Below are 21,216 nucleotides of genomic sequence, written 5' to 3'. Positions count from 1 at the left end.
ACTACAGAAAACAACTCCAAAATTAAAACGTTCAATTCATTGAACCTCCTAACTGTACAGCCTCTAAACCAGTGTTTCTCAACCTTTCAGAACCACAATGCCCACCATGGCATAATACCATTAAAAACAATGACAACTTGCAACCCACTGGTGGAAGCCCGTGCACCAAAACTGGGTTGTGACCCAAAGGTTGAGAAACAAAATATAACATGATTCAAGGTTGTACCTTTATGGTCTAGCTATAGCTAGGGCAAAAAATATATAAAAACAGAAGCTGTGACATATAACTGATGAAAAACACAAAAGGTAATGCTTGAGTGAACGCCGTAAACAAATTATAATTTAAGCACATAATAATAATAATAAACTCTCCCAAAATTCTTATTATTCTTAACAAGTACATGTTTCAGTTCAGAAGTATATTCTTTCCTCTAAAATTGTGTTTTGCAGTGACAATCAACAAAAGCCAAAGCCTGTCAGTAAGAAAAGCAAGAACTGATCTACGTCAGGAATGTTTTAATCCTGTGCAATTCTACGTAGAATATTCAAGAGTAAAGAGCTCCAGTGAATTACTAATATTATTACCAGGTAAAAATGCTACAAATATTGTATACAAAAAAGTACTGAGTTAGTTACATAGTAATTCTCCTAGACCTGATTAACCAACAGCACAATAGCTAAGGCCCATTGTCTTTTGAAATTACCTGGGCGAAGTTAAGCAACACAGCTAGTAATAATAATATTACAAATCACAATATAAATCTAAAGAAAATATAAATTACCTTGAAGTCTGACCTTTGGGCTGAATGCTGGTATGTTTGTGGTTTATGGAAAACCAAGAGTGTTCTGAAAAGAAGAAAATATTGCATTCAATGGAAATGTTTTTAAAAGGAACTTCCAAGAATTTGTTTTGTCTTTTAGCATAATATCCATCCATATATGTTCTCCTCCAACTCAAAGAATCTGGATTTTCCAAGTAGCAGTTGACACCCTCTAAACTGAATCACAATTATTGTTCAACATGTTTACATGTGCTTATTCACAAAATTATGATTTCTGAAATGGCAAGTAAACCTTAATTCCGAAGGGAGAAATTGAGTTATTGACCTCTGAGAAACCTGATTAACAGAGGTAGATTTCTCTGCAAATAACTCAATAGGCATGTAAACCCTTAACCGAGTTACTCTTAAGGATTTTGCAGTCTGTGCATGTCCGTTACACTGCATGTATTTGCTTCATACACACTTTCAGCAGCCATGGGTTGAATCACCCACAAAATAAATTTCTAGAGGCAAATGTTGGGGTGATCACATAATTTCTTCTCCTGGCTGAAATAATCTGCCTCAATATTTCAGAAATTGTTGAATTTGTGTTGATGAGCTGAACGTGCAGTGCTAAATTCAGCCACACAATCTTAAGAGCAGTAGAGTAACACGTTAAAAGTAAAAAGCGCTACATAGTTCGATTAATTTATAAAGTAATGAGTAACCTAACACATATCTTATTGAAGTAATCATTCCTGCATTATTATTACTCCAGCAGCACTGGGTGTAAGGCAAGAAGCACACGTATCAGGTCCTTTGCAGGGCTTAATCGCACAGCATGCAATCTGGGAAAAGAAATCTAAAAAAAAAGTGTCAATTTGACTAAAGATATTTATAAAAAAATATTCTCAGATTCACAGTTGCTGTTTTTGACATTTAACAACTTTGGAGCGTTTTTCCAAAGGAAAACTCCAAAAGATTACTTGTGTGGATTATTAAGAATTCAGGTTTCTGCTTTAACCAGGTTCTGCAGATATCTCTCCACCTTATATAGCATAACACGGAGCCAAATGATGTAATAAAGCATTGTCTGTGCAAATGTTTATATGCTTGGAAACATCCATGACAAACCCAGAGGTGCTGACGTCACTGATTATGACAATCAATGCACAAAATATGAACAGGACAATTAACAGAGTTAACTTCTCATAAGTAAACCAAAAAAAATAAGAACAAACATCAGACAGTTAGTTTCTTTCAGCAGTGAAAAGAAGACAACAGGCAGCAGCCCAGGGTGGGATACCATTCCAGAGCCGGAGCACTTACTTATATACTTGCATCAAACCAATTTAGAATCACCAGTCCGCCTAATAGTAATAAAAGCCCAGAAAGAACATACAAATTCCTAACTGTGGGCAAAATGTTCAGAATTATACCAGAGTCCTGATTCTTAGAAGCATAAATGGTCCCCACAGTGCTGATACACATACATAAAATATACATTTCTTGTTGCTTCATGTCTCATACAGTAAAATAAGCAAAAACAAAAACATTTAGGAACAGCAAATGTGTTTCTTTAGTGATGTAATGCATGTGCAGTATATGTCAAGGTTACTTACACTTGTGTGTGACCCATGCTGGACCTAGACTTGCATCTTCAGCACCTCACCAATATCAGTGCATTACCCTCAGCTCAGTAGGTGATGGGTAATGTGAAAGAAAACTAATGTTCTAAATACTGCATGTAAGGAAAAGAATCACAGCTACAGTAAAAACTTCATTTTTACAAAGAGACCTGCATACACCATCTTAGTTCACTCTTCTTGCAGAACTTATCATCTGTCTTAACTTTGTGTGAAATGTCTTACTCATCCAAACATGTTGCTGGAAAATTCCAGGCAGGATTGCACATCACCTAATGTGGATTGTACCTAAGGCATTAAAACTGATTCTTTACAATGGACAAAGCCATAATACTTTCAGACAGCAGCTCAACTAAATCTGCTGAGTCTGCCTGTATGTCTATTTCTGACATGATTTTTACACTCCAAAAATCTGTTAATTGGAAATACAATTAGAAAAGCAAACATTACTTCCCAGAAAAAAGGAGTATCAAAGGATTAGCATTGCTTCTGCTTTTTAAACTTTCATTGCAGATACATCTTGAAATACTGTATCAACTCAATTACATATACATATCTGAAGAATGACTTTTTAAATTTACTTTAGGTCTGTCCCTCTATCCATCTAAATCAAGTTAAAGGTGGTGGGACGCTGTAGACGTTTTAGACAATTTTGCCAAGGGACCAGTCCATTCCTGGGCACACTCATAGACAGACACCCCCGTCACTCATATTGGGGAAAATTGAAATCATCCATTAATCTAACAGGTGTGCCTTTAGGACATGGCAGGGAACCAGACTATAAAGACACAGACACAAGGAGAACACACTCAGCACCTGAGCCTGGATTCAAACACAGGTCCATGAAGCTATGAGGCAGCAGTACAGGCTACTGTGCCACCATGCCACTTAGTTTAAGTTTTTTAAGGCCCCAAGGGTGAGTTTAAAACTAGACTGGAAAGCAAACACTTTATAAAGAACCACAAAGCCAAAACCCAACATGTAAACCAAGGTTCACTGTTGATGTGATTACTTGTAGTTCAAAGATAACTGGAAATAAAGAGATTTGATTAAAAAGCTCTTAAACATAATTGGAGGGATACATGATGTTGGTTTAAATAGCATAGCGCCATGCTGATGAAGTCACATGCCCTCTAACAATGGGAAATCAGAACCTAGCAACAACTTAACAAAATGGAGGTGCCCTCACACTACAAAAACAAGAAGGCACCATGGGTTCTCCAAAATAACTGATCGTAAATCAAAATAAAAGTAGAAAATTAAAAAAGTGAACCCTACATATTTCAAAACCCAAGCAAAAACGTCCTAAGAAAAATAGATTATATAAATACAAAATCACAAGATATAAATAATAACAGAGATGTTCACACAAATGCACCTCTGTGTGCCTAATTGTACCATAATTCAATCAAGTGAAACTTGTGTAATTGTATAAAAAGCCTTACTGGAAACACTTGCAAAAGTCATCAAAGTCAATCCAGGCCTCTTGAGGATTTGACCTTTCAGAAATGGTTTCTTGCTCTCCATTGTCGGTCACTTTAATTGGTGTATTTGGTTCTTGTAATGGCTGAGAATCATTGCCTAGATCTGTGAAACAGAAGGAAACAACATCACAATCGCTAAACTGATCCTTTACTTATTAATAAAGCCATCCGTCCCTTTTCTTTTTTTAAGCACAGGCTCACAGAGGGCCTCAGCCTGTCCTGGCAGCATTTAGCTGACACACCAGTCCATTCGAGGGCTCACTTTCACATGTATGTTAACACCATCATTAATCTGTACACATTTCAGTCATCAAAAGAAACAACATAAAATAGTGATTATACAGTATAGTCTACATTGAATATAATATGGTTCATAATAAGAACATAAGGTGGCAAAGAAGGCAGTATTGCTTGCCATCTCACAATTCTTGGGTAAAAGTTCAATGCAGGCTGCTGGGTGTTTTGCCTAGTAACAATATATTAAATACAGTACAATAGTAAAAAGCTACAGGAATTTTAAGGTATGCAAAAGAAAATAATTAACAGGGATCAACTCAAATTATTTAGCAAATGTACGCAACTATATCAATTCCAATCTTAAATATGTGAGATTTCTGAGTGGCACGGAAGGTAATTGAACAATACACCCACTCATGTTATGAAAGCAAATGGAACAGATGTATAAAAAAAAAGGAAAGTATACCGGAGCACCTAAAGCAACTGCCAAGATATATGTTTCCAAGTTTGCAAGGTGCTCACGGAGAAAGGCTGTTTAAGGGAGCTCGGGCACAACCTGTAAATCATGCCAGTGCAATAAACTGTAAAGGGCATGCCAGCCAGGCAAAAGACAAAGGCAATAACTTTCAATATAATTACAGCTTACAATACAGTCCTTGTGGTGTACAAATTAAAATGTTTTTTATCTTACTATCTGACTAGTTTTTTATTTAAATACCCTGACTTCCAAATAATGTATTCTTTAAAAGATATAGTGTGGTGATTTATGATACACAGCACTTATACTGTATTTTCTATTACATTTTAGTTTTACTGCGGTGTGCTGGCGCCCTGCCCGGGGTTTGTTTCCCGCCTTGCGCCCTGTGTTGGCTGGGATTGGCTCCAGCAGACCCCCGTGACCCTGTGGTTAGGATATAGCGGGTTGCATAATGGATGGATGGATTTTATTTTTATTTATTCTAGTTGGCTTTGTACTATTTAATAATTTCTACTTTGATATACAGTACTGTATATACAGTAGCAGTTTTATGGATAAAAACAGCTGAAATGTATGCACCTTTATTTGGACCTTATCTGAAACTTTTGAAATGTTATTGATTTGATTGCTAATCTCTCCATATAGTCAATCAGTTAGGAAAAAAATAATCAAAGACATTTAGTTACACAGCAACTGTTGTCTTCTTCGGATTACCAATTTACAAGAAACAATTTCTCATGCCCAACATGCTAAAAGGCATCTTAGTGCTAATTTCAGAAATGCTAGGAGGCCAATTTAAAAAGTTGCATGACAGCAAAATAAATTAAGGTAATCACTAAAAAGAACACATTTTAGTAATAAAAATGTAAAGTATTAATATTAAAGAGGAGTCCTTTGATAAATGTGATCTCAAATCTGATACAAAATGGTTCATGACAATAAAGCAAAATATAATTTATACATTTTAAAAAGGAAAACTTACCTCCTGTGTGATTATATTCTTTTAAGTTGCCAGAAATTGGAACCTAAAAGTCAAATCATTGAAAACATTAAGGACACATGAGAGAAAAAACTTGAAAGTGTCAATCCATCCATTATCAAAATCTACTTCAACTCTGCACCACCATAAACCATAAACCATAGACCAGTGAACAGATGTAGTTCCATTTTCAAATAAGGCATAGTGAATCATGGCAATACGTAAATTAATACTTAACACACATATGTGTATATACTGAAAAGAGGCTTAAAAGTGATACTGGACTTTTCTTTCAACAAAAATTATAATGGAAATGCCCTGACTCCCCTTTGAAATGAATGTAAAAAATCTTGGAGATCAAAACACAATAGAGTTACAAGAGAGGAATTGTACTTCAATACAGAAGACAGTGACACCATAGTTAGAAATTAAAGTGAAAGTAAGCACACTCTCTTTCAGGGTTTTACAAATCAGGACATAAAAATAATGTAATCCTTGGGAAATGCTAAAGTTAGGTAAATTTTAAGTAACTAACTGCAACAGAGTTTACATTGTCATACAGCGTCCATACCAATTAAAAAGATAATTTGAATTAACCGAAACAGCTAATGAGACAAACATAAGTCAAAATCCCTTCATTCCATAAATTAAATTGCTCAAGAAGGTATTGAGCAAGGTATTTAAGAAGCTTGCTCTTAAATAAGATGGCAGCCAAAAACCATCTGACCACACTCTGTGGCATCACACATGAGCCAACACGTAGGACATGCCACAGCAGCTCATGTCCTCAGAGCAACCAAACTTCCAAGCAGTGATACTTATGGATATCATAACTGCAAAATGAAAAAAAAAAAGGTCAGGCTGTTCTTAATACAGAGGCCTGTAAAAATTGCTTTTATTATAAATTAAAAAATAAAAATATTTATGTGATAATATCTGAATAAATTCACATAACTGTCTAAAACAGTCTTTGTTAGGGCAGGCTAACATTCTTGGGTGTGCTCTCCAGTTTTTTCATGGCTCTATCCATTCTTGTTAAGTAGCAAAGTATTGCAATCAAGACAAAAAATACTAAGCAGCAGTCATCTGGCCACACAGAAAGACACTGTGAGCTCTCAGGATAGTTTTTGTCATTGCCAAAGAGCAGTTGTCTTTTAGGTAGCCCTAAACGTCATTCTGCCACCATCTCTGCAATTTATCACTATTGACAAAATAGTGGGGATTCTATCTATCTATCTATCTATCTATCTATCTATCTATCTATCTATCTATCTATCTATCTATCTATCTATCTATCTATCTATCTATCTATCAATTCATTACTTTAATCATCTAAAGGCACAAATATATGTAACTTATTTGTTTACGTGTATACATTGAGTATATATGTGTGGTTTCTTGCTCCCTATGACACACTGTTTGCCTTTATTTCTTTTGTTCTTCAGCGCTACATCTCTTAATGGAGTTTACATATAAAAACAACCGAAAGTGCACTATCACAAGGAACGTCTGCACTTAAATTAGAACTCTTAGTTTTTCAGGTTTGTTTTTTTTTAGGTTTTCTGTGGCATAACAAAACCAGCTGTCTCACAAATTTGGATTCTGGGCAGCCTTTGTGGTTAGCTGGCATTTTTGGTCCTATTTTAACTCTTTCAGGGCGGATGTCGACTTTTGTCCAAGGGGTTGACTGTGATAATCAATTGCAAATAGTGACAAAACCCGCTATTACATTTTTTAGTTAGACTTAAGGTTAGCTTAATTGTTTTTCACCAAGATTCCCTGCACTTGCATGAGTAGAAAGGAGTAAGCAACAGCACAAATGGCATTGACGTCTGGCGAGAGATCAAGGTGAATGGATAAAGTGAGATATTCCGTGGATGACGTTTTGTGTATTATCACTGAATTGGACTCTGACTCACTGGACTCCGATTTTGATACAAGTGACCATAAACAAATGTGAGGTACCGGTATCAGCTGATCAGTCCCATGCCAATCGTGGTGCTGGGTTCATGTAACTGAAACATCAACGGCATCATTCACCTGAGAGGACCGTCACTAACGATGACAAAAGGTGCCAACCAGATTGCAATGCACTGCAAATGCTGCCGCCCCCTCCGCAAAGACAGCCTGGCAGCAGGCCTGATGTGCATTCCTGGCAAACAGCACGCAACGACAGACATTTTATGTAGACTTCTGTGTGAAACCGTTGCTTTGTGTGCTTCTCTGAAAGCTCTGTTTATTGGAAAAAAATATTCAGCCCTCAAAGAGTTAATTTAATTACTCTGAGATTTCTTAATAACTTCTATATATTTTGTATTACTGAGAGGGACAGATCATAACAACTACTAAGAAGTGAAAAAAAATCATAAGTAGGGCCCTAGAGAAAGAGAATTATGAAAAAAAAAAAAATCCTGTTGCGGATTTCTTTTATGTTCATTAGAATTACTTATGAATGCTTTGAAATCACTTCAGTTTTCTTGTCCAGTGCCTCCTGACTCACCAATAAAAGAAGACCCCCACATATGATATACTATTCAACTTGTCTTGATACCTAATTATGCAAGATTTCAAGCTTTTTGGGGTGTCTCCCTATTTGTGTCGCACTAGACCCAAATACTCCTCACTGTTAGGTCATGTCTGGACCACATTTTGTGCAGGGAATCACACCCTTGTGCTAAAGAGTAAACCAATAGGTGTCTACAAAAACGATCAGAAGGACATGACATTGTTGTGTGCCACATCAACAGACTCCAAGGGGTCATCCAAATGTGATATAGGGGTCAACCCCCCTCCTTTTTTCACAGAACTTCGAAAATATGGGAATCGGTAATATAGGCATGTGGAGTATCATTTTTCTGGCATTTTGAGGGTGCTGATCATGAGTATGATAATATTTTTGATATTTGGTTCTTTGCCAATGGTCTTAGCCCTCAAAGAGCAACTCCCAGAAGGTTACCAATGACACATTTCAAATATAAGCATGTGGGGTACCATTTTAGACAATTTTATATGATACTATTTTTTATTTTTTATCCTGTTCCAGGAAACTAGCCCTTTATGGACCTTTATAAGAGGGTCAAAAATGATACATATATTAAGGCTACAAACAGGATGTTGTGTTATTACATTGGGTGACATTATTTAAACTGGCACAATGCCTCAGGTAGTCATCAAAAATTATGGATATTTTAAAAGACAAGAGAGTGCTTGTTTATTAAGGATTCTTCCTAGTAAGAATTCTATATGGGTTTGATTTCTGAGGAGTTTTGCTTAGAATTTTGGCTTACACATCTGGTGATTTTGACTTTTGGTTGTCTGTAGCTTGTTTAAGACTTCCATTTGCTTTCACCTGGTCCTTCCTTGCTTTCAGTCTGTTCTATTTCTGCTTTTTAAAAGCAGTACAGCACTTTATGGTTTGTGAATTATACTACAATGCTTTAACACAGGCCATAACATAACATTCTCAGGCCCACTTAATTCAATGTACGGATGCTGTTTGCAGGAGTCTATTCCAATAGAACTGCAGGAACCATCCCTGGATTGATCGTCTGTCTATTGAAAGACCTACTTTCCCACATACTCAGACTCATAATTTAGAGAAGCCAATTAAATTACCATACACTTCTTTAGGCATCTGGCAAGAACTCCTGATTGAGATATGAGGAATACAGTATGTGCAATAGGTGCAGGATTCAAACTCAGGGTGCAGGAACTGTGAGGCAGTAGGACAAACCTTTGCATCCCCCCTTACACAGGACTGAAAACAGGACTTACTAGAAACACATCCATTCACATGTGATAATTACACTGCAGATAAACAACAGATAAAAATCTTCCTGACATACAATTCATGCAAAACTCGGAGAAGGCAGGTGGCTATTTAAAATGTAATCCTTCTAGTATGTGGAACATGAACTTTCAAAATAAGTCAACAGTTAGTAGGAAAAGTATTTCAGTATTAGAGTTGGATAAATTTCCTTTCTGAAATTTTGAACATATTAAGTAACCACGTAACTGATCTCAGCTGAAATGGGGCACAGATGGCACACACAGACTTCTATACCCACTTGTGATGTGCAAGGTTGAGAAGTCACCACAAAACCTTTTGGCAGTACCAGATGGTACAAATAATTTTTAAAAATGTAACAGGAAAATATAATGTTACAATAATGTCAGATTTCTGGGTTGGGCTCCCTGAATTCCAGGATAACAGGTTTCAAAACGGATGGATGGTTGGTATACTGATAGGCCTGACTCATGAGATAGTGCTACTCTCAAATCACTCTACTTGACAGCCATACTAGACAATGAAAAGCAGTTGTCTTGTAAACCTGGGGAAAAACAAAAAATAAAAAGGAAAGAACTAAAAGATAAATGAAAAAATGATAACAGAATACTGTTGATAGAAAATGAAAAGAGCAAAAAAAGGATCCGCTGTGACATCACTAATTATTGGATAGAAAAGGTACCCAATAATGAGGACTGGCTAGAGAAAATGAATAGCAATGGCAGAGAGGACAAGATCAGGAAAGAGCAGGTAAAGTTGAAGGTGTTCCTAATCATTTGAACAAATAATTGAAGATCATGAATACCAGATTTAGATGCAGAAACTTAAAATCTGGACCCTGAAAGTCCTCTATATAAATATGATAAATGTTTCTTAATAATTTTGAGTTAAACTGATTGTCTAAGGGCTGTTGGGGAATGATGAATATTGATCTCTTCATGTTGTATGTTTTTATTGATGTTTTATTTGCATGGGCTTCACCAAATCCAACTGCTAACAATGTTATGACATTTAAGCCATTACTTTATTTACAGAAGAGACTTAGACAGCCTAAAAATTACTAAAAATACAAAAAGATTGTACTACCTTGAAAAACACACCTTCTAACTTTTTTTTTGTTTTTAGAAAAAAACAATGTCTGTATTTTTTTAATTATGAGCTAGCCCCATTTCACACAAAATACATTCCTTGGTGTTTTCTATTTGCTGTCTTACAGCAAAGGTTTTCAGCCATCTGAAATTACCTACTGAACAAAATCAATAATATAAAACATTTTCTTATCCACATATCCAGGTCAGGACTGCATAACGCTCGAGTGTAACCCAAAAACAAGATGGGAGTCAATAATGGATTGTGAATCAGTCCATCAAAGGCCACACTCATCCACACACACACACGCACACACACACACACACAAACTCTTGCTCTTCTCAGGGAGGAATTATTCATGTATTTCTAGCACCTGTCTTCAGTTTTGACATTTTATTTATTTTTATTAAAGAATATTTACATTTTAATTATTGTTTGGGAATGTCATTTCATTACCATTTTGTTTTTCATGGATGCTGCCATTTTATGTGATTCTTCTAATAGATGCTGGCCTTTAGAAACTCCAAATGTTGCACTTTGCTAGCACATGATGTGCATGCTATATGAGGTGGGGCAGCATGATGTTCATGCTATAAAAGATGGTGACATACATTAAAAAGTATTAACTTTAAGCAATTTAAGGAACATCTAGAAGTTTAGGAAAGTAATCTGTTTTTGATTTGGTTTTGATTTTGACTTTGAATTTAGTGTAGCTTAATGAACTCTGGTGAATGATCTAAAATACAGTCATGTCTCGTGTAATGGCATGTGGTTCCAGCCATTGGATCTTTAGTCAATTTTGACTTTAAGTGATTAGACATATTAAGGGAGCAGGAGCGTGCCCCCATGTCTGATGTCATTTTTGCCACGCTGACTTTGGATAGAAGGTTCTGCGTCGCCATTACTGCATTTTGTGCACAGCACACAGCAAAAAACTAGCCACGTGCCAGCAGCACACAGGGATATACCTTTGTATCATTTTCATTATTTACACGTCAAGTATACACCTGACCTGATGTAACCTAACCTTAAGTGAAGTAACCTAATATTAGCATAATACATACAGTATATCACACAAATCAATAATAATTACCAAAATACAGTAATAATAATACATTAATAAAAATATTAATAGTGTACTATGGCCACTTGCGATGGCATTTTGACAATATTCTCAATAGAAGCTCTGTTATTAAAGCACAATGTCATTAATTGGGTTGTGGTTAACAGAGTCAAGACTGTACTGAATTTGCTAACAGTCACTAGTATTTTTCTGATAAGCCTTCCAAAAAATTTGATTGACCTCGACCATTCATCTCTTCATACTGTGTGAAAGGACATTTATTCTTATTGAATACAATACTTACATATGTTAAAAGCAGTCTAAAGTCAGAAAGTGACCTTTTTTTATATAATAAAACAAAAATGAAGATGAAACTGTTGAGTTAAATAAGGCAAAAGCTGAGGATCAAGCAAAGGGGTCAAAAACACAGCTGGGAAATAGTGAATGGGTGACTAAACCAAAACTTGAAATGACAGTTTAGAAAATATCCTAGTACTAAAGTCCTCCTAGAAGTGACTTTTAACTTTCTCTGATGCTGTAAAGAGAAGAAACATACAGTTGAGAGTTACTCAAATATTCTGCAAAGAGAAAATGTTTGTACATGTTTGCCACTATCTTAAGTAGGGGCAGCATATGACATCAAGCATACCAATTTCACTTGAATGTATGAGTTACCATGCATAATATGGCTGTGGCCATCAGAGTTAAACACGTAATGGTGCCTGAAGTGGATATACATAAATGCTGGTACTCTGTGTTTAAAAGTGTGTAGCGGGGAGCAGGAGCTTTCAGCACTGTTATTCACTGAGAGATGAGTGAAGAACGATGTTGGTGTGGCTCCATCCTAAAGTTCTGAGTGGTGCATTATACTGATATTCATTCATAAATGTGGGATGGGGGTTGGGAATTGTAGGGTGGGGTCACTTGGAGTTTTGAGTGATGAGATACATTCACAGTCAATAGAAGACTTTGGAGTATGCATGATAAAAGCCAACACTGTCAGTACACACCAAACACTACTGGTACACAACTGCTGCCGGTACCGCATACCAGTGGACCACCCTACTTCAAGACCTGAGTTTGGCTTAGCAGGATTCCTTCTTTGTCTAAAACTTTGTTATTATATTTCTCATTTATACAGTTAACAAATTTTGGGATTATGTTGTCAACTTGATGCTGTGTAATGTGGTAAACCTTGTTCATCTGTTGCCATTTTGTATTGTTTTTCCATAGGCCATGCTCATTTTCCATATTCACATAGCATGGAAGTCACATAATGTATGTAATCATTATGTCCATTCTATAAATGATGGCATGTCCAGGCATCCTTACTCTGGAACAACACTCAAAAAGAAATAAACTCCAACCTAATGAAAATTAAGTTAAAGCAACCTAACATAGCATTAGGATTATTTGGTTTCAAACATTTTGGTGTACAATGAATTTGGTTTGGTTTGATTTTTGGTTTGATAGTCCCCTGTTTTTAGCCTTTATAGTTCTCTGATTTTTTTGCCTGCTCCCTGACATTGAATTTTGCCTGTTTCTTTATACTTTCATTACCTGGTATTTATTTCTCTTTTCTTTTGCCTCTTGACACTAAACACACTACACTCTCCTTAAAGGGTACACTCATGGTAAATATCAATTCAAGAGTGCACAGCAGTGACATCATAATAATAAAACATATAATCTATCAGAAACAATAATTCAAAACAGTATGGAAATGAAGTGACCATAATCTAATGATGCCAGATTCTTAACAATATGTGGCAATTTATGGTCACCAATCAAACTACCACATACAGTATATCTGTGGAAGTTGCTTAATAAATTTACTTTTTAAAGTAATGAGCAATGTAACGCAACACTGATTTCATGAAGAAAAATACATGCATTACTTAAAAAAAGGCATGCAGCAGTGATATATTTTAATAGTACAGATGTTTGTGATGCACCATCTGTTGGAATAAGAAATGCAATGGATTTTATTACTACATGCATTACCAAATACATTCCAATAGATGGTGCATCACAAACAATAATGCTGAGGTCTACATTGATTACTTAGATTTCAACCAGTCTTAGATGGGTAGCACAGATTGATTACATTCAATCAGAAAATTGTATAATTTCGGCCTGTGTCCTGGAGGTTTCTTACCCCTCTCAACAGAGCCTTCAAGGCAATTTATAATAGCTTTATGACTATCAGTTCAACTAGAGAAAAAAAACAGACAACAGTGAAAATACGTTTTGAACATAACTATGGTTAAATATTTTTTTTTTTTACTGTAGCCATATAACACTGACTATAACAATCAAGAAAGGTTTTTAAAAAGTAAAATTAGTTGCACAATAATGGATGAACACAAGATCAGTGCCTCTGGCAGTAATAACATGAAGATGATAATAAAAGTGCACTGTGCTGTGGCCAGAACAATTCTGCAGAATACAATACATCACAGATAAAAAAAAACAGCTTCTCACACTTCAGCAGGACAAGAACAAGCTCAATGATCAGTGTGAGGCAAGTGCCTTTGTGACTACTCTGAGATTTAATTGAAGGTAGTAGGGTCACAGCAGCAACAGCTGAAACCATCTATTACAATGGCGGATGTTATTATGTCATGTGTAAGGGAGAACTGGGACTATCTGCAAAATGCGCTTTTAATGGAACTGAGGCAAATACAAAATTTTCTGAAGCTTGCCTTTTTTACAGATGACACATTGACCTCTTTAATCCTTTTTAACCACTGGTTACTTTAAAAAGTTTTAAGTCTTCAATTTATAAACACTTGTATTGCTCAGTAAAGTGCAGAACACTGAGTGGCAAGTATCTGCCCATTTTTAAAATACTAAATACAGATAATTTTAAAAAAATTTAAGTTTGCCTTTGTTTTGTTTTCTTTTTGCAATGCTTGTGTGTTTTTTAATTAAAGGATTTATACCTTTATATTTTTATATAAACATAATTTAACTAAACACAGCCTTTCTGGGAATGTTTTCTTTATTTAAATAATCTTATTGTGTTGTGGACAGTCACAGTGCACACCCATGACTGCCTGTAGAAGAATGCAATTCAATTATATTTCATAATCTTTGAATTGTTAGAATTGGAGAAGATAATTTATGATATTTAAAACTGTATGCTTAAAATGTAAGTGCATTTCTCTTTTATTTAAACTTTTGAACTCTGTAATAGTTTACCTAACCAGATAAAAGAGGAAGTGTTAGTACAGACAGAAGGCAGTTTGTCAGAGAGGGGATTTTTCTGCAGTCAGAAGAGCAGATATGATCTGCAAAAATTACATTGGACAGAGAGCAGCTAGGGATGTTTACCTTGACCCTGGTAAGATTTAAAAAGTCATCAACTTAAAGTAAATGTATCAATTGAATTGAAAAACCAGGAAGAAGAAGAAGAGGGGAAAATCAAGAAGACCATGCTGTGAGACCAAAAATGTAACCTTAAGCGATTCAAAGCCACACACATTGGATGTGTTAGCCAGCATCGTCTATGGCAGCTCCTGAAATATTGCAGGTTGCATGTGTTGATTTATCACACCCATTTACTTTAGTTTGCTTTTCTTTTTGACACATAAAGAATATTTAAGAATGTTAAATCTGTAATGACTGAATAAAAGTTTACTGCTTGGCTTGTTGCTCTGTCTTGCTTTCTGGGGTATTGAGAAAAGAGCAGACATCCTCTGATAAGAGAAGTGAAGCACAATAGCAGTCAATTCTGGCTGAAGGCAGTCCATAGTCCCAGATGTGAGCTGTATCTTCCTCCAGACACATGTGTGGATCTACGTTACGAAGAATCTGGCCTTGGGAATTAAAGTATTTAATGTTTTAGGAGAGGGTCACCCTAAACCCCTTCCACAATAAAACACTGTCACTCATGTAGTATGACATACCCTGGGACATCTCTTAGTGCTGCTCTGTGGCATTTTGGTGGTGCTCTTACCACTGGCAACTTGCTGCTAGCCAGGCACCACTTCATAAAGCTGTTTATGATTATTTGTGTGCGTTAATGTGTGTGTGTGTAAATAAGGCTTTAAAGCAGGGATCTCTACTCTAGTCCTGGAGGGCCGCAGTGGCTGCGGGTATTCATTCTAAACTGTTTCTTAATTAGGTTTTTGTTTTTGCTGCTAATTAACTTCTTTTGAATGAATTTTAATTGAATTGCCTTTAAAGACTCAGACCCCTTAATTGTTTCTTTTTCCTTAATTAGCAGCCAAAGAATAATGAGATATAAAATGAACCAAAACATGACCAGCAAACTGTGACCATCATACAATATCTGAAAATAAAAAGGGTGATGGTATCAGGAAATCTGATCTGCTCAGGTCCCAAGAACATTTTAACACTGCTCTTAGAAAGGAGAACATCAGCAATTTCAGAAATGTATCCTATTGCATAATGAGAGCAGCAACAAGCAATGGAATTAAAGATCAGGTTTAATTAATAATAAGAATCAGCACCTAATTAAGCAACTGGTTGGAGTGAAATTGGTTGGAGTTTGAGGCCCTGACTTGGCTCACTCACTTCACATTTCATTTCTGTTTATGGAAAGAAATGAAGCAATTCAAGGGAACGATGAAGAAATTCCGGGCAACAAATCTTAAAAACACAAGTCAATTAAAATTAATTAAAAAGAAGTTTATTAGCACCAAAAACATATCACTAATTAAGAAAATGTTAGAATGAAAACCTGCAGCCACTGGGGCTCTCCAGGGGCCTCATGTATAACGCGTGCGTAGAACTCGCATTAGAACATGGCGTAAGCACAAAAGCCGAAATGTGCTTATGCACAGAAAAATCCAGATGCAGGAATCTGGGCGTACTCCAACTTTCATGTTCTTCCGCTACATAAATCCCGATCAGTGTGAAAATTAACGCTTGTGCACGCACTTTATGTAACGCCCCAACTTATCCCAGAATTACGCCTCTTTGAATATGCAAATCAATATAAATCGCCCTTAAACTCAGCCGTCTGTGAAAAGACAATGGGAAAAGCACGGGGGGAAATATAAGAATTTCAGCGAATACCAAGTGGAGGCAAAGGAAAAACATACTATTTGTTCAAATAAACCGTGGCATAATCAACAAAAGGAAGTTGATCGAGTGACATAGCGTGTTGGAGAAACTTGAAAGCTCACGTTCACAAAATCGCACAGTGCCAGAAATAAAAAAGAAGTCACATATCAAAGTCGCCGTGTCATATGAAAGCTTATTAGGGTACAGAGAAAAAAAGGCACACAGTGGGGAAAAAGCACAAAATGTCAACTTCAATCTTGACATTTCCACTTTAATCACGTAGTTTATTTTGTCATTAAAGTAGAACTTCATAAACTTCATCTTAAAATTGTTTAATTAACCAGTTTCTCAAATCACATCGTAATTAAAGTGGCACGTTAAATGCTTTGTTTTGTATTTGATCTTCTATGTGCTCTATGTGTGTGAATCACTACTTGCTTCTTAAACCGGCTCTCTTCCTCCAACTGGACACAGAATCCGAAATTTGTCGCTGCATTTTTAGCTGTGTTGTTATTTTCTTTTTCAGTTTTATATTCAATATATATTGGCATAGCCGCCACTGCAGTCCTTGCTTTTCTTTCCCTAAGTAACCGATCGCCACACAATCAGCTCTGTAATAGAAGTTAAGCCATCTGTAAGCTTAGCACCAATTCTTCAAAACGTGTGACGAACATTGAAATATCTTTGTAGTACATGTTTAATTATTCTATCCTTAACGACACTCCCAGTAAAGAATATAGATTATTTAAATGAAGTTAAAGTTTTATCTGTATAATTTAATAAACATATTTTGCTGCATTTCACCTTAAAAATGATATCGTCATCATATGTAATTACGCGCTTTATAAAGTGGCTCAGGTTGTGCGATATTATAACTGTAGTGCAAGTTTACAGTGGGGTGATTGTACTTATAAGTACAAACAGTTCTACAAGGAGCAATTGATTGAGTGCATTTAAAGTTCTTGGGATGAAACTGTTTCTGAACCGCGAGGTCTGTACAGGAAAGGCTTTGAAACGTTTTGCAGTGGCTGAGACAGCGTGTCCTTAAAGCTGTATACCGATAATTCTCTTTCCGATCAGCTGCTGCTGTGATTCACACTCAGATACAGTGATATAAATACTCCGAGTGGTGCAGTGACAGTTATATGGTAAAAGATGATCCGCTGTGGCAACTCCTAACGGGAGGAGCTGAAAGAAGAAGAAGAAGAAGAAGGAGAAGTGAGAGTAACAACTCTAAAGCAGTTATGGTATTTGGAATACTATGGCTGTTCCCTGGACCATTATATTGTTACAAGTTAATTACAATCAGATGCGTTACAATTATAAACAATATGCGGTTAGTTTCAGTGTATTTATAAAGCCGCGTCAGGAAAATAAGGTGTAACCACACAGGAACAGTAGCACTGCTTCGACGCTGGGTGCTGCCAGTCGAAACCGAGTGGAGAACTTGTGTACGACAAGGTATGAGATACCGTGGAAAAGTGCGTGGCTTTACGCCAAGTGTAGGTTTTATACATTGCGATTTGAACGTGGAAAAGTTCTTACGCAACATTTCTGTGCGTACGCACCGTTTATACATGAGGCCCCAGGACTAGGTACTCTAGTGTTCTAGCTATAGGAACAAGTGAACAATTTATATATAGTATACTCCTAAAGTGATTTGAAATCGAGACCACTATTGATCACCATGATGTAAAATAAAGTTTGTACCAGCACACAGTCATCACATAGCTTTGTAGTTCATAACAATTTAGGAAGTTGAAGGGCTGAAGCAGTCTACTACCAGGCCCACTCACACACATGTCCATGGGGCCAGTTTTGAGCTGCAATTTAACCTAATAAACACATCTTTGGGAAGTGGGAGGAAAACAGGAATACTCAGCAGGTAAAACTGTACAGGCATAGGAAGAATATTTAAATTTGACATAGACAGCGACAAGATGCAGGACTCCCTAAGCCAAGCATCACCAATGTTTTCCATGTTATACACTTGCCTACAGTAAATGCGTCGCAGCCATAAATGAATGCCCCCATCGTAATATGCTTCTTTTATAAATAAAAAAAAAATCAAATATTGTTTTACAGTATTTGTTAACTATCACATTAAATGTCATTTTATTAAAGGTATGATAGGTCCAGTCAGGAGACAAGGCAGATAACCCAAACTCAGCAGCAGTGATGGGAAAGACCACCTGGAATTACACTACAGTCCACTGTGCGCCATAATTTTACTACAATTACCAAAAATGGAAAATATAAAAGGAAGTGAAAAAATATACATGAGGTGCTTTTTTTTTAATTGGCTGTTTTTCAGAATTTTGAATGAAACAAATATGAATATGGGAAACATAGGTTGTGGTGCTCAGTGTTCTTCTGCTCTATACATCACTCCTTCATGGTAGTTTTAATATCTGGCTTGGCTTGGGACCAATCAGTTATCAGGGGTGTTATACTATTGGATCAAAGCAACTTACCTGCACATTTAGTTAATTGAATCCATTCTTTTTTTAAATTTATAAAGAGACAGATATACAGCCAAGAAGAATGAATTAAAATTTTTAAGGGCCAAAGTGAACACATTTCAGAATGTTTAGGATGTTAAAAGAAAATCTTGCTAAATAGATATTGCTAAAATGGAAACATACGGTTGTCAGCTTGACCTTCTGTAACCCTACAAGGTAATCCAGACAAGGACAGACGTGAGAGACAAGGTACCATTTTTTTAAAAGGCTACCAGCAATAACAAAACTGATGGAGAAGAAATGTAAATGTCTTTGACAAATTATTATTTGTGGAAGACATTCCTTTAAACTAATAAATGAGCTAAGCATCTAATTTACTAGTAAATAGATTAGAAATATCATGGACATGTGGTCTTCCTGTGTCTTAGTTTAGCCACTGGCAGCATAGGCTTTCCCAGGAAGGGTAAGACATTCGAGGCCTCAGTAGACATACAGAACATGTCATCACAGGCAAACCTATTTCAAAGTTTAATCTGTACAATTTGAGGATAATTCCTATACATTTCACTTATACAAAAAGAGCTGTAACATGTAACCTCATGCAATATAAAAAGTACTGGACGATTTGGTATGTAGCACTCTGCTGCAAGTCTTCTTCTGTATTAAAACACAATATGGGCTTAAAATGAGACCACCTCTCAAGGGGAAAAGCTGCATTGTGATCCAAGGATTTGGTGGAAAAAAAAAACTGAGAAAGTAGGCCATGCACATTAGCCTACCTCAAGAGCATCATGGGACTGAAGAACTGTCACAGTCTCAGTAGTATCATTGTTATTCAGGTCATTTTCTTCATTTTCTGGGAATGTAACAAGACTAGGCTCCTTTCGTACTGATGCATGATGCAATTCTCTGCATTAAATAAAAACATTTAAATATTAATGTAAACTAAGAAATATCAAATTTAATTTGTTATACATTGATAATATACTAATAATATACTACTTTACCACTGTTGTAAAAGAATACACCAATCTGCTAAGGTAATTGGCAAAATAAAGAAACCAGCTCAGTAAATGAAGGATACAACTTTATATTGAAAGCAGGTGCTTGGGCAGAAGTGCGGCCATTGAGATCACTGAAGGGTTTACATCCCATTGTGCTTAAGGTCATGTAGAGTTATGCTGGGAAGACTTAGTTATTAATTGTACTGAGTAACCACTGCTCAAAATGAGATGTCAGTGACTCTGAGAGACTTCTGATTTCTGCAACACATTTCACAGGAGCTTCAGTGATGAGGACTGAGGTGAAACAAAGTGTGCTAACCGGCTTCTGCATGCTCATAAGATTTCCTGTGTGTTGCCTGGATTTACAATTTGATATTGTGGTCCAATAGTATTTCTAATTCTTGCAAAATGTATGCAAGTGAAATATTCATAATTTTTCCAATTTATTTTTGTCTGTTCTTTAATTACATCACTGCTTTCAAACATGAGTAGAGGTTGGGAGCATGCACTGATAGCACGTTGCCACACCCACCACACGATGAACCACCTGGATTGGAGTGCAGTGGGTGACACCTCAGCACCACAAGGTACAGTGTGAGTTTTTCTTATGGTGCCTGGAATGCCAATCCTGCCACCAACCTCCAAGATTTCCCTCTGTTGGAGGACATTATTGCAGGGGTGGATGCAGATTAATGTCATATCCAGGATAAAGAAATTGCAGGCTAAGGGCCTTGCTCAAGGGACCAACGGAGTAGAGTCATTCTGGCGTTTATGGGATTCAAACCAGCAACCTTCCGATTACCAGTGCAGATCCCAAGCCTCAGAGCCACCACTCAAACATGCAATAGAATTTATTCAGATTTTTCACAAAAAGTACATTTTTACTAGTCATACCATGCCACTTGGGCTTATTATAGCCAGCAACTGTTTGTAATCCCAGCCAATCACTCGTTGCATCATAATTATAATCAAGTTACCTTTATGCCCTATCTTATCTATGATTTGTAAGTAACTTACACTTTGCAAAAGCTTCTATACTCCTAACAGGCAGAATTCAAAGATTTTTCATTACAAACACAATATTGTAAAACATCCATCTGAGAGATTTCATTTTTTAAACTAAATTGTTCATGTCCAGATGTGAATCAGTCATTTTCAATATTTTTCAAAATATTAAAATATATATTTTGCA

At 36.2% G+C, this 21,216-nt stretch overlaps 1 protein-coding gene across 3 annotated transcripts in view; it reads right to left on the bottom strand.

The window, feature by feature from the left end:
• adgb (androglobin) overlaps positions 1-21,216 on the bottom strand; it is a 204,956-nt gene that overhangs the window by 120,678 nt on the left and 63,062 nt on the right. For all 3 annotated transcript variants that reach the window (XM_039747534.1, XM_039747535.1, XM_039747536.1), the window contains 4 exons: positions 19,800-19,929; positions 5,589-5,631; positions 3,853-3,994; positions 783-846 (listed from right to left, as the gene is read on the bottom strand). In XM_039747534.1, coding sequence (XP_039603468.1) covers positions 783-846; positions 3,853-3,994; positions 5,589-5,631; positions 19,800-19,929 — 379 coding nt within the window. The remainder of the gene's footprint in view (positions 1-782; positions 847-3,852; positions 3,995-5,588; positions 5,632-19,799; positions 19,930-21,216) is intronic.

This window comes from Polypterus senegalus, chromosome 3 (assembly GCF_016835505.1).
Source record: "Polypterus senegalus isolate Bchr_013 chromosome 3, ASM1683550v1, whole genome shotgun sequence".
Taxonomy (NCBI): Eukaryota; Metazoa; Chordata; class Cladistia; order Polypteriformes; family Polypteridae; genus Polypterus; species Polypterus senegalus.
The sequence above is the reverse complement of the archived record's forward strand: the minus strand, read 5'-3'. Positions and strand labels throughout refer to the sequence as shown.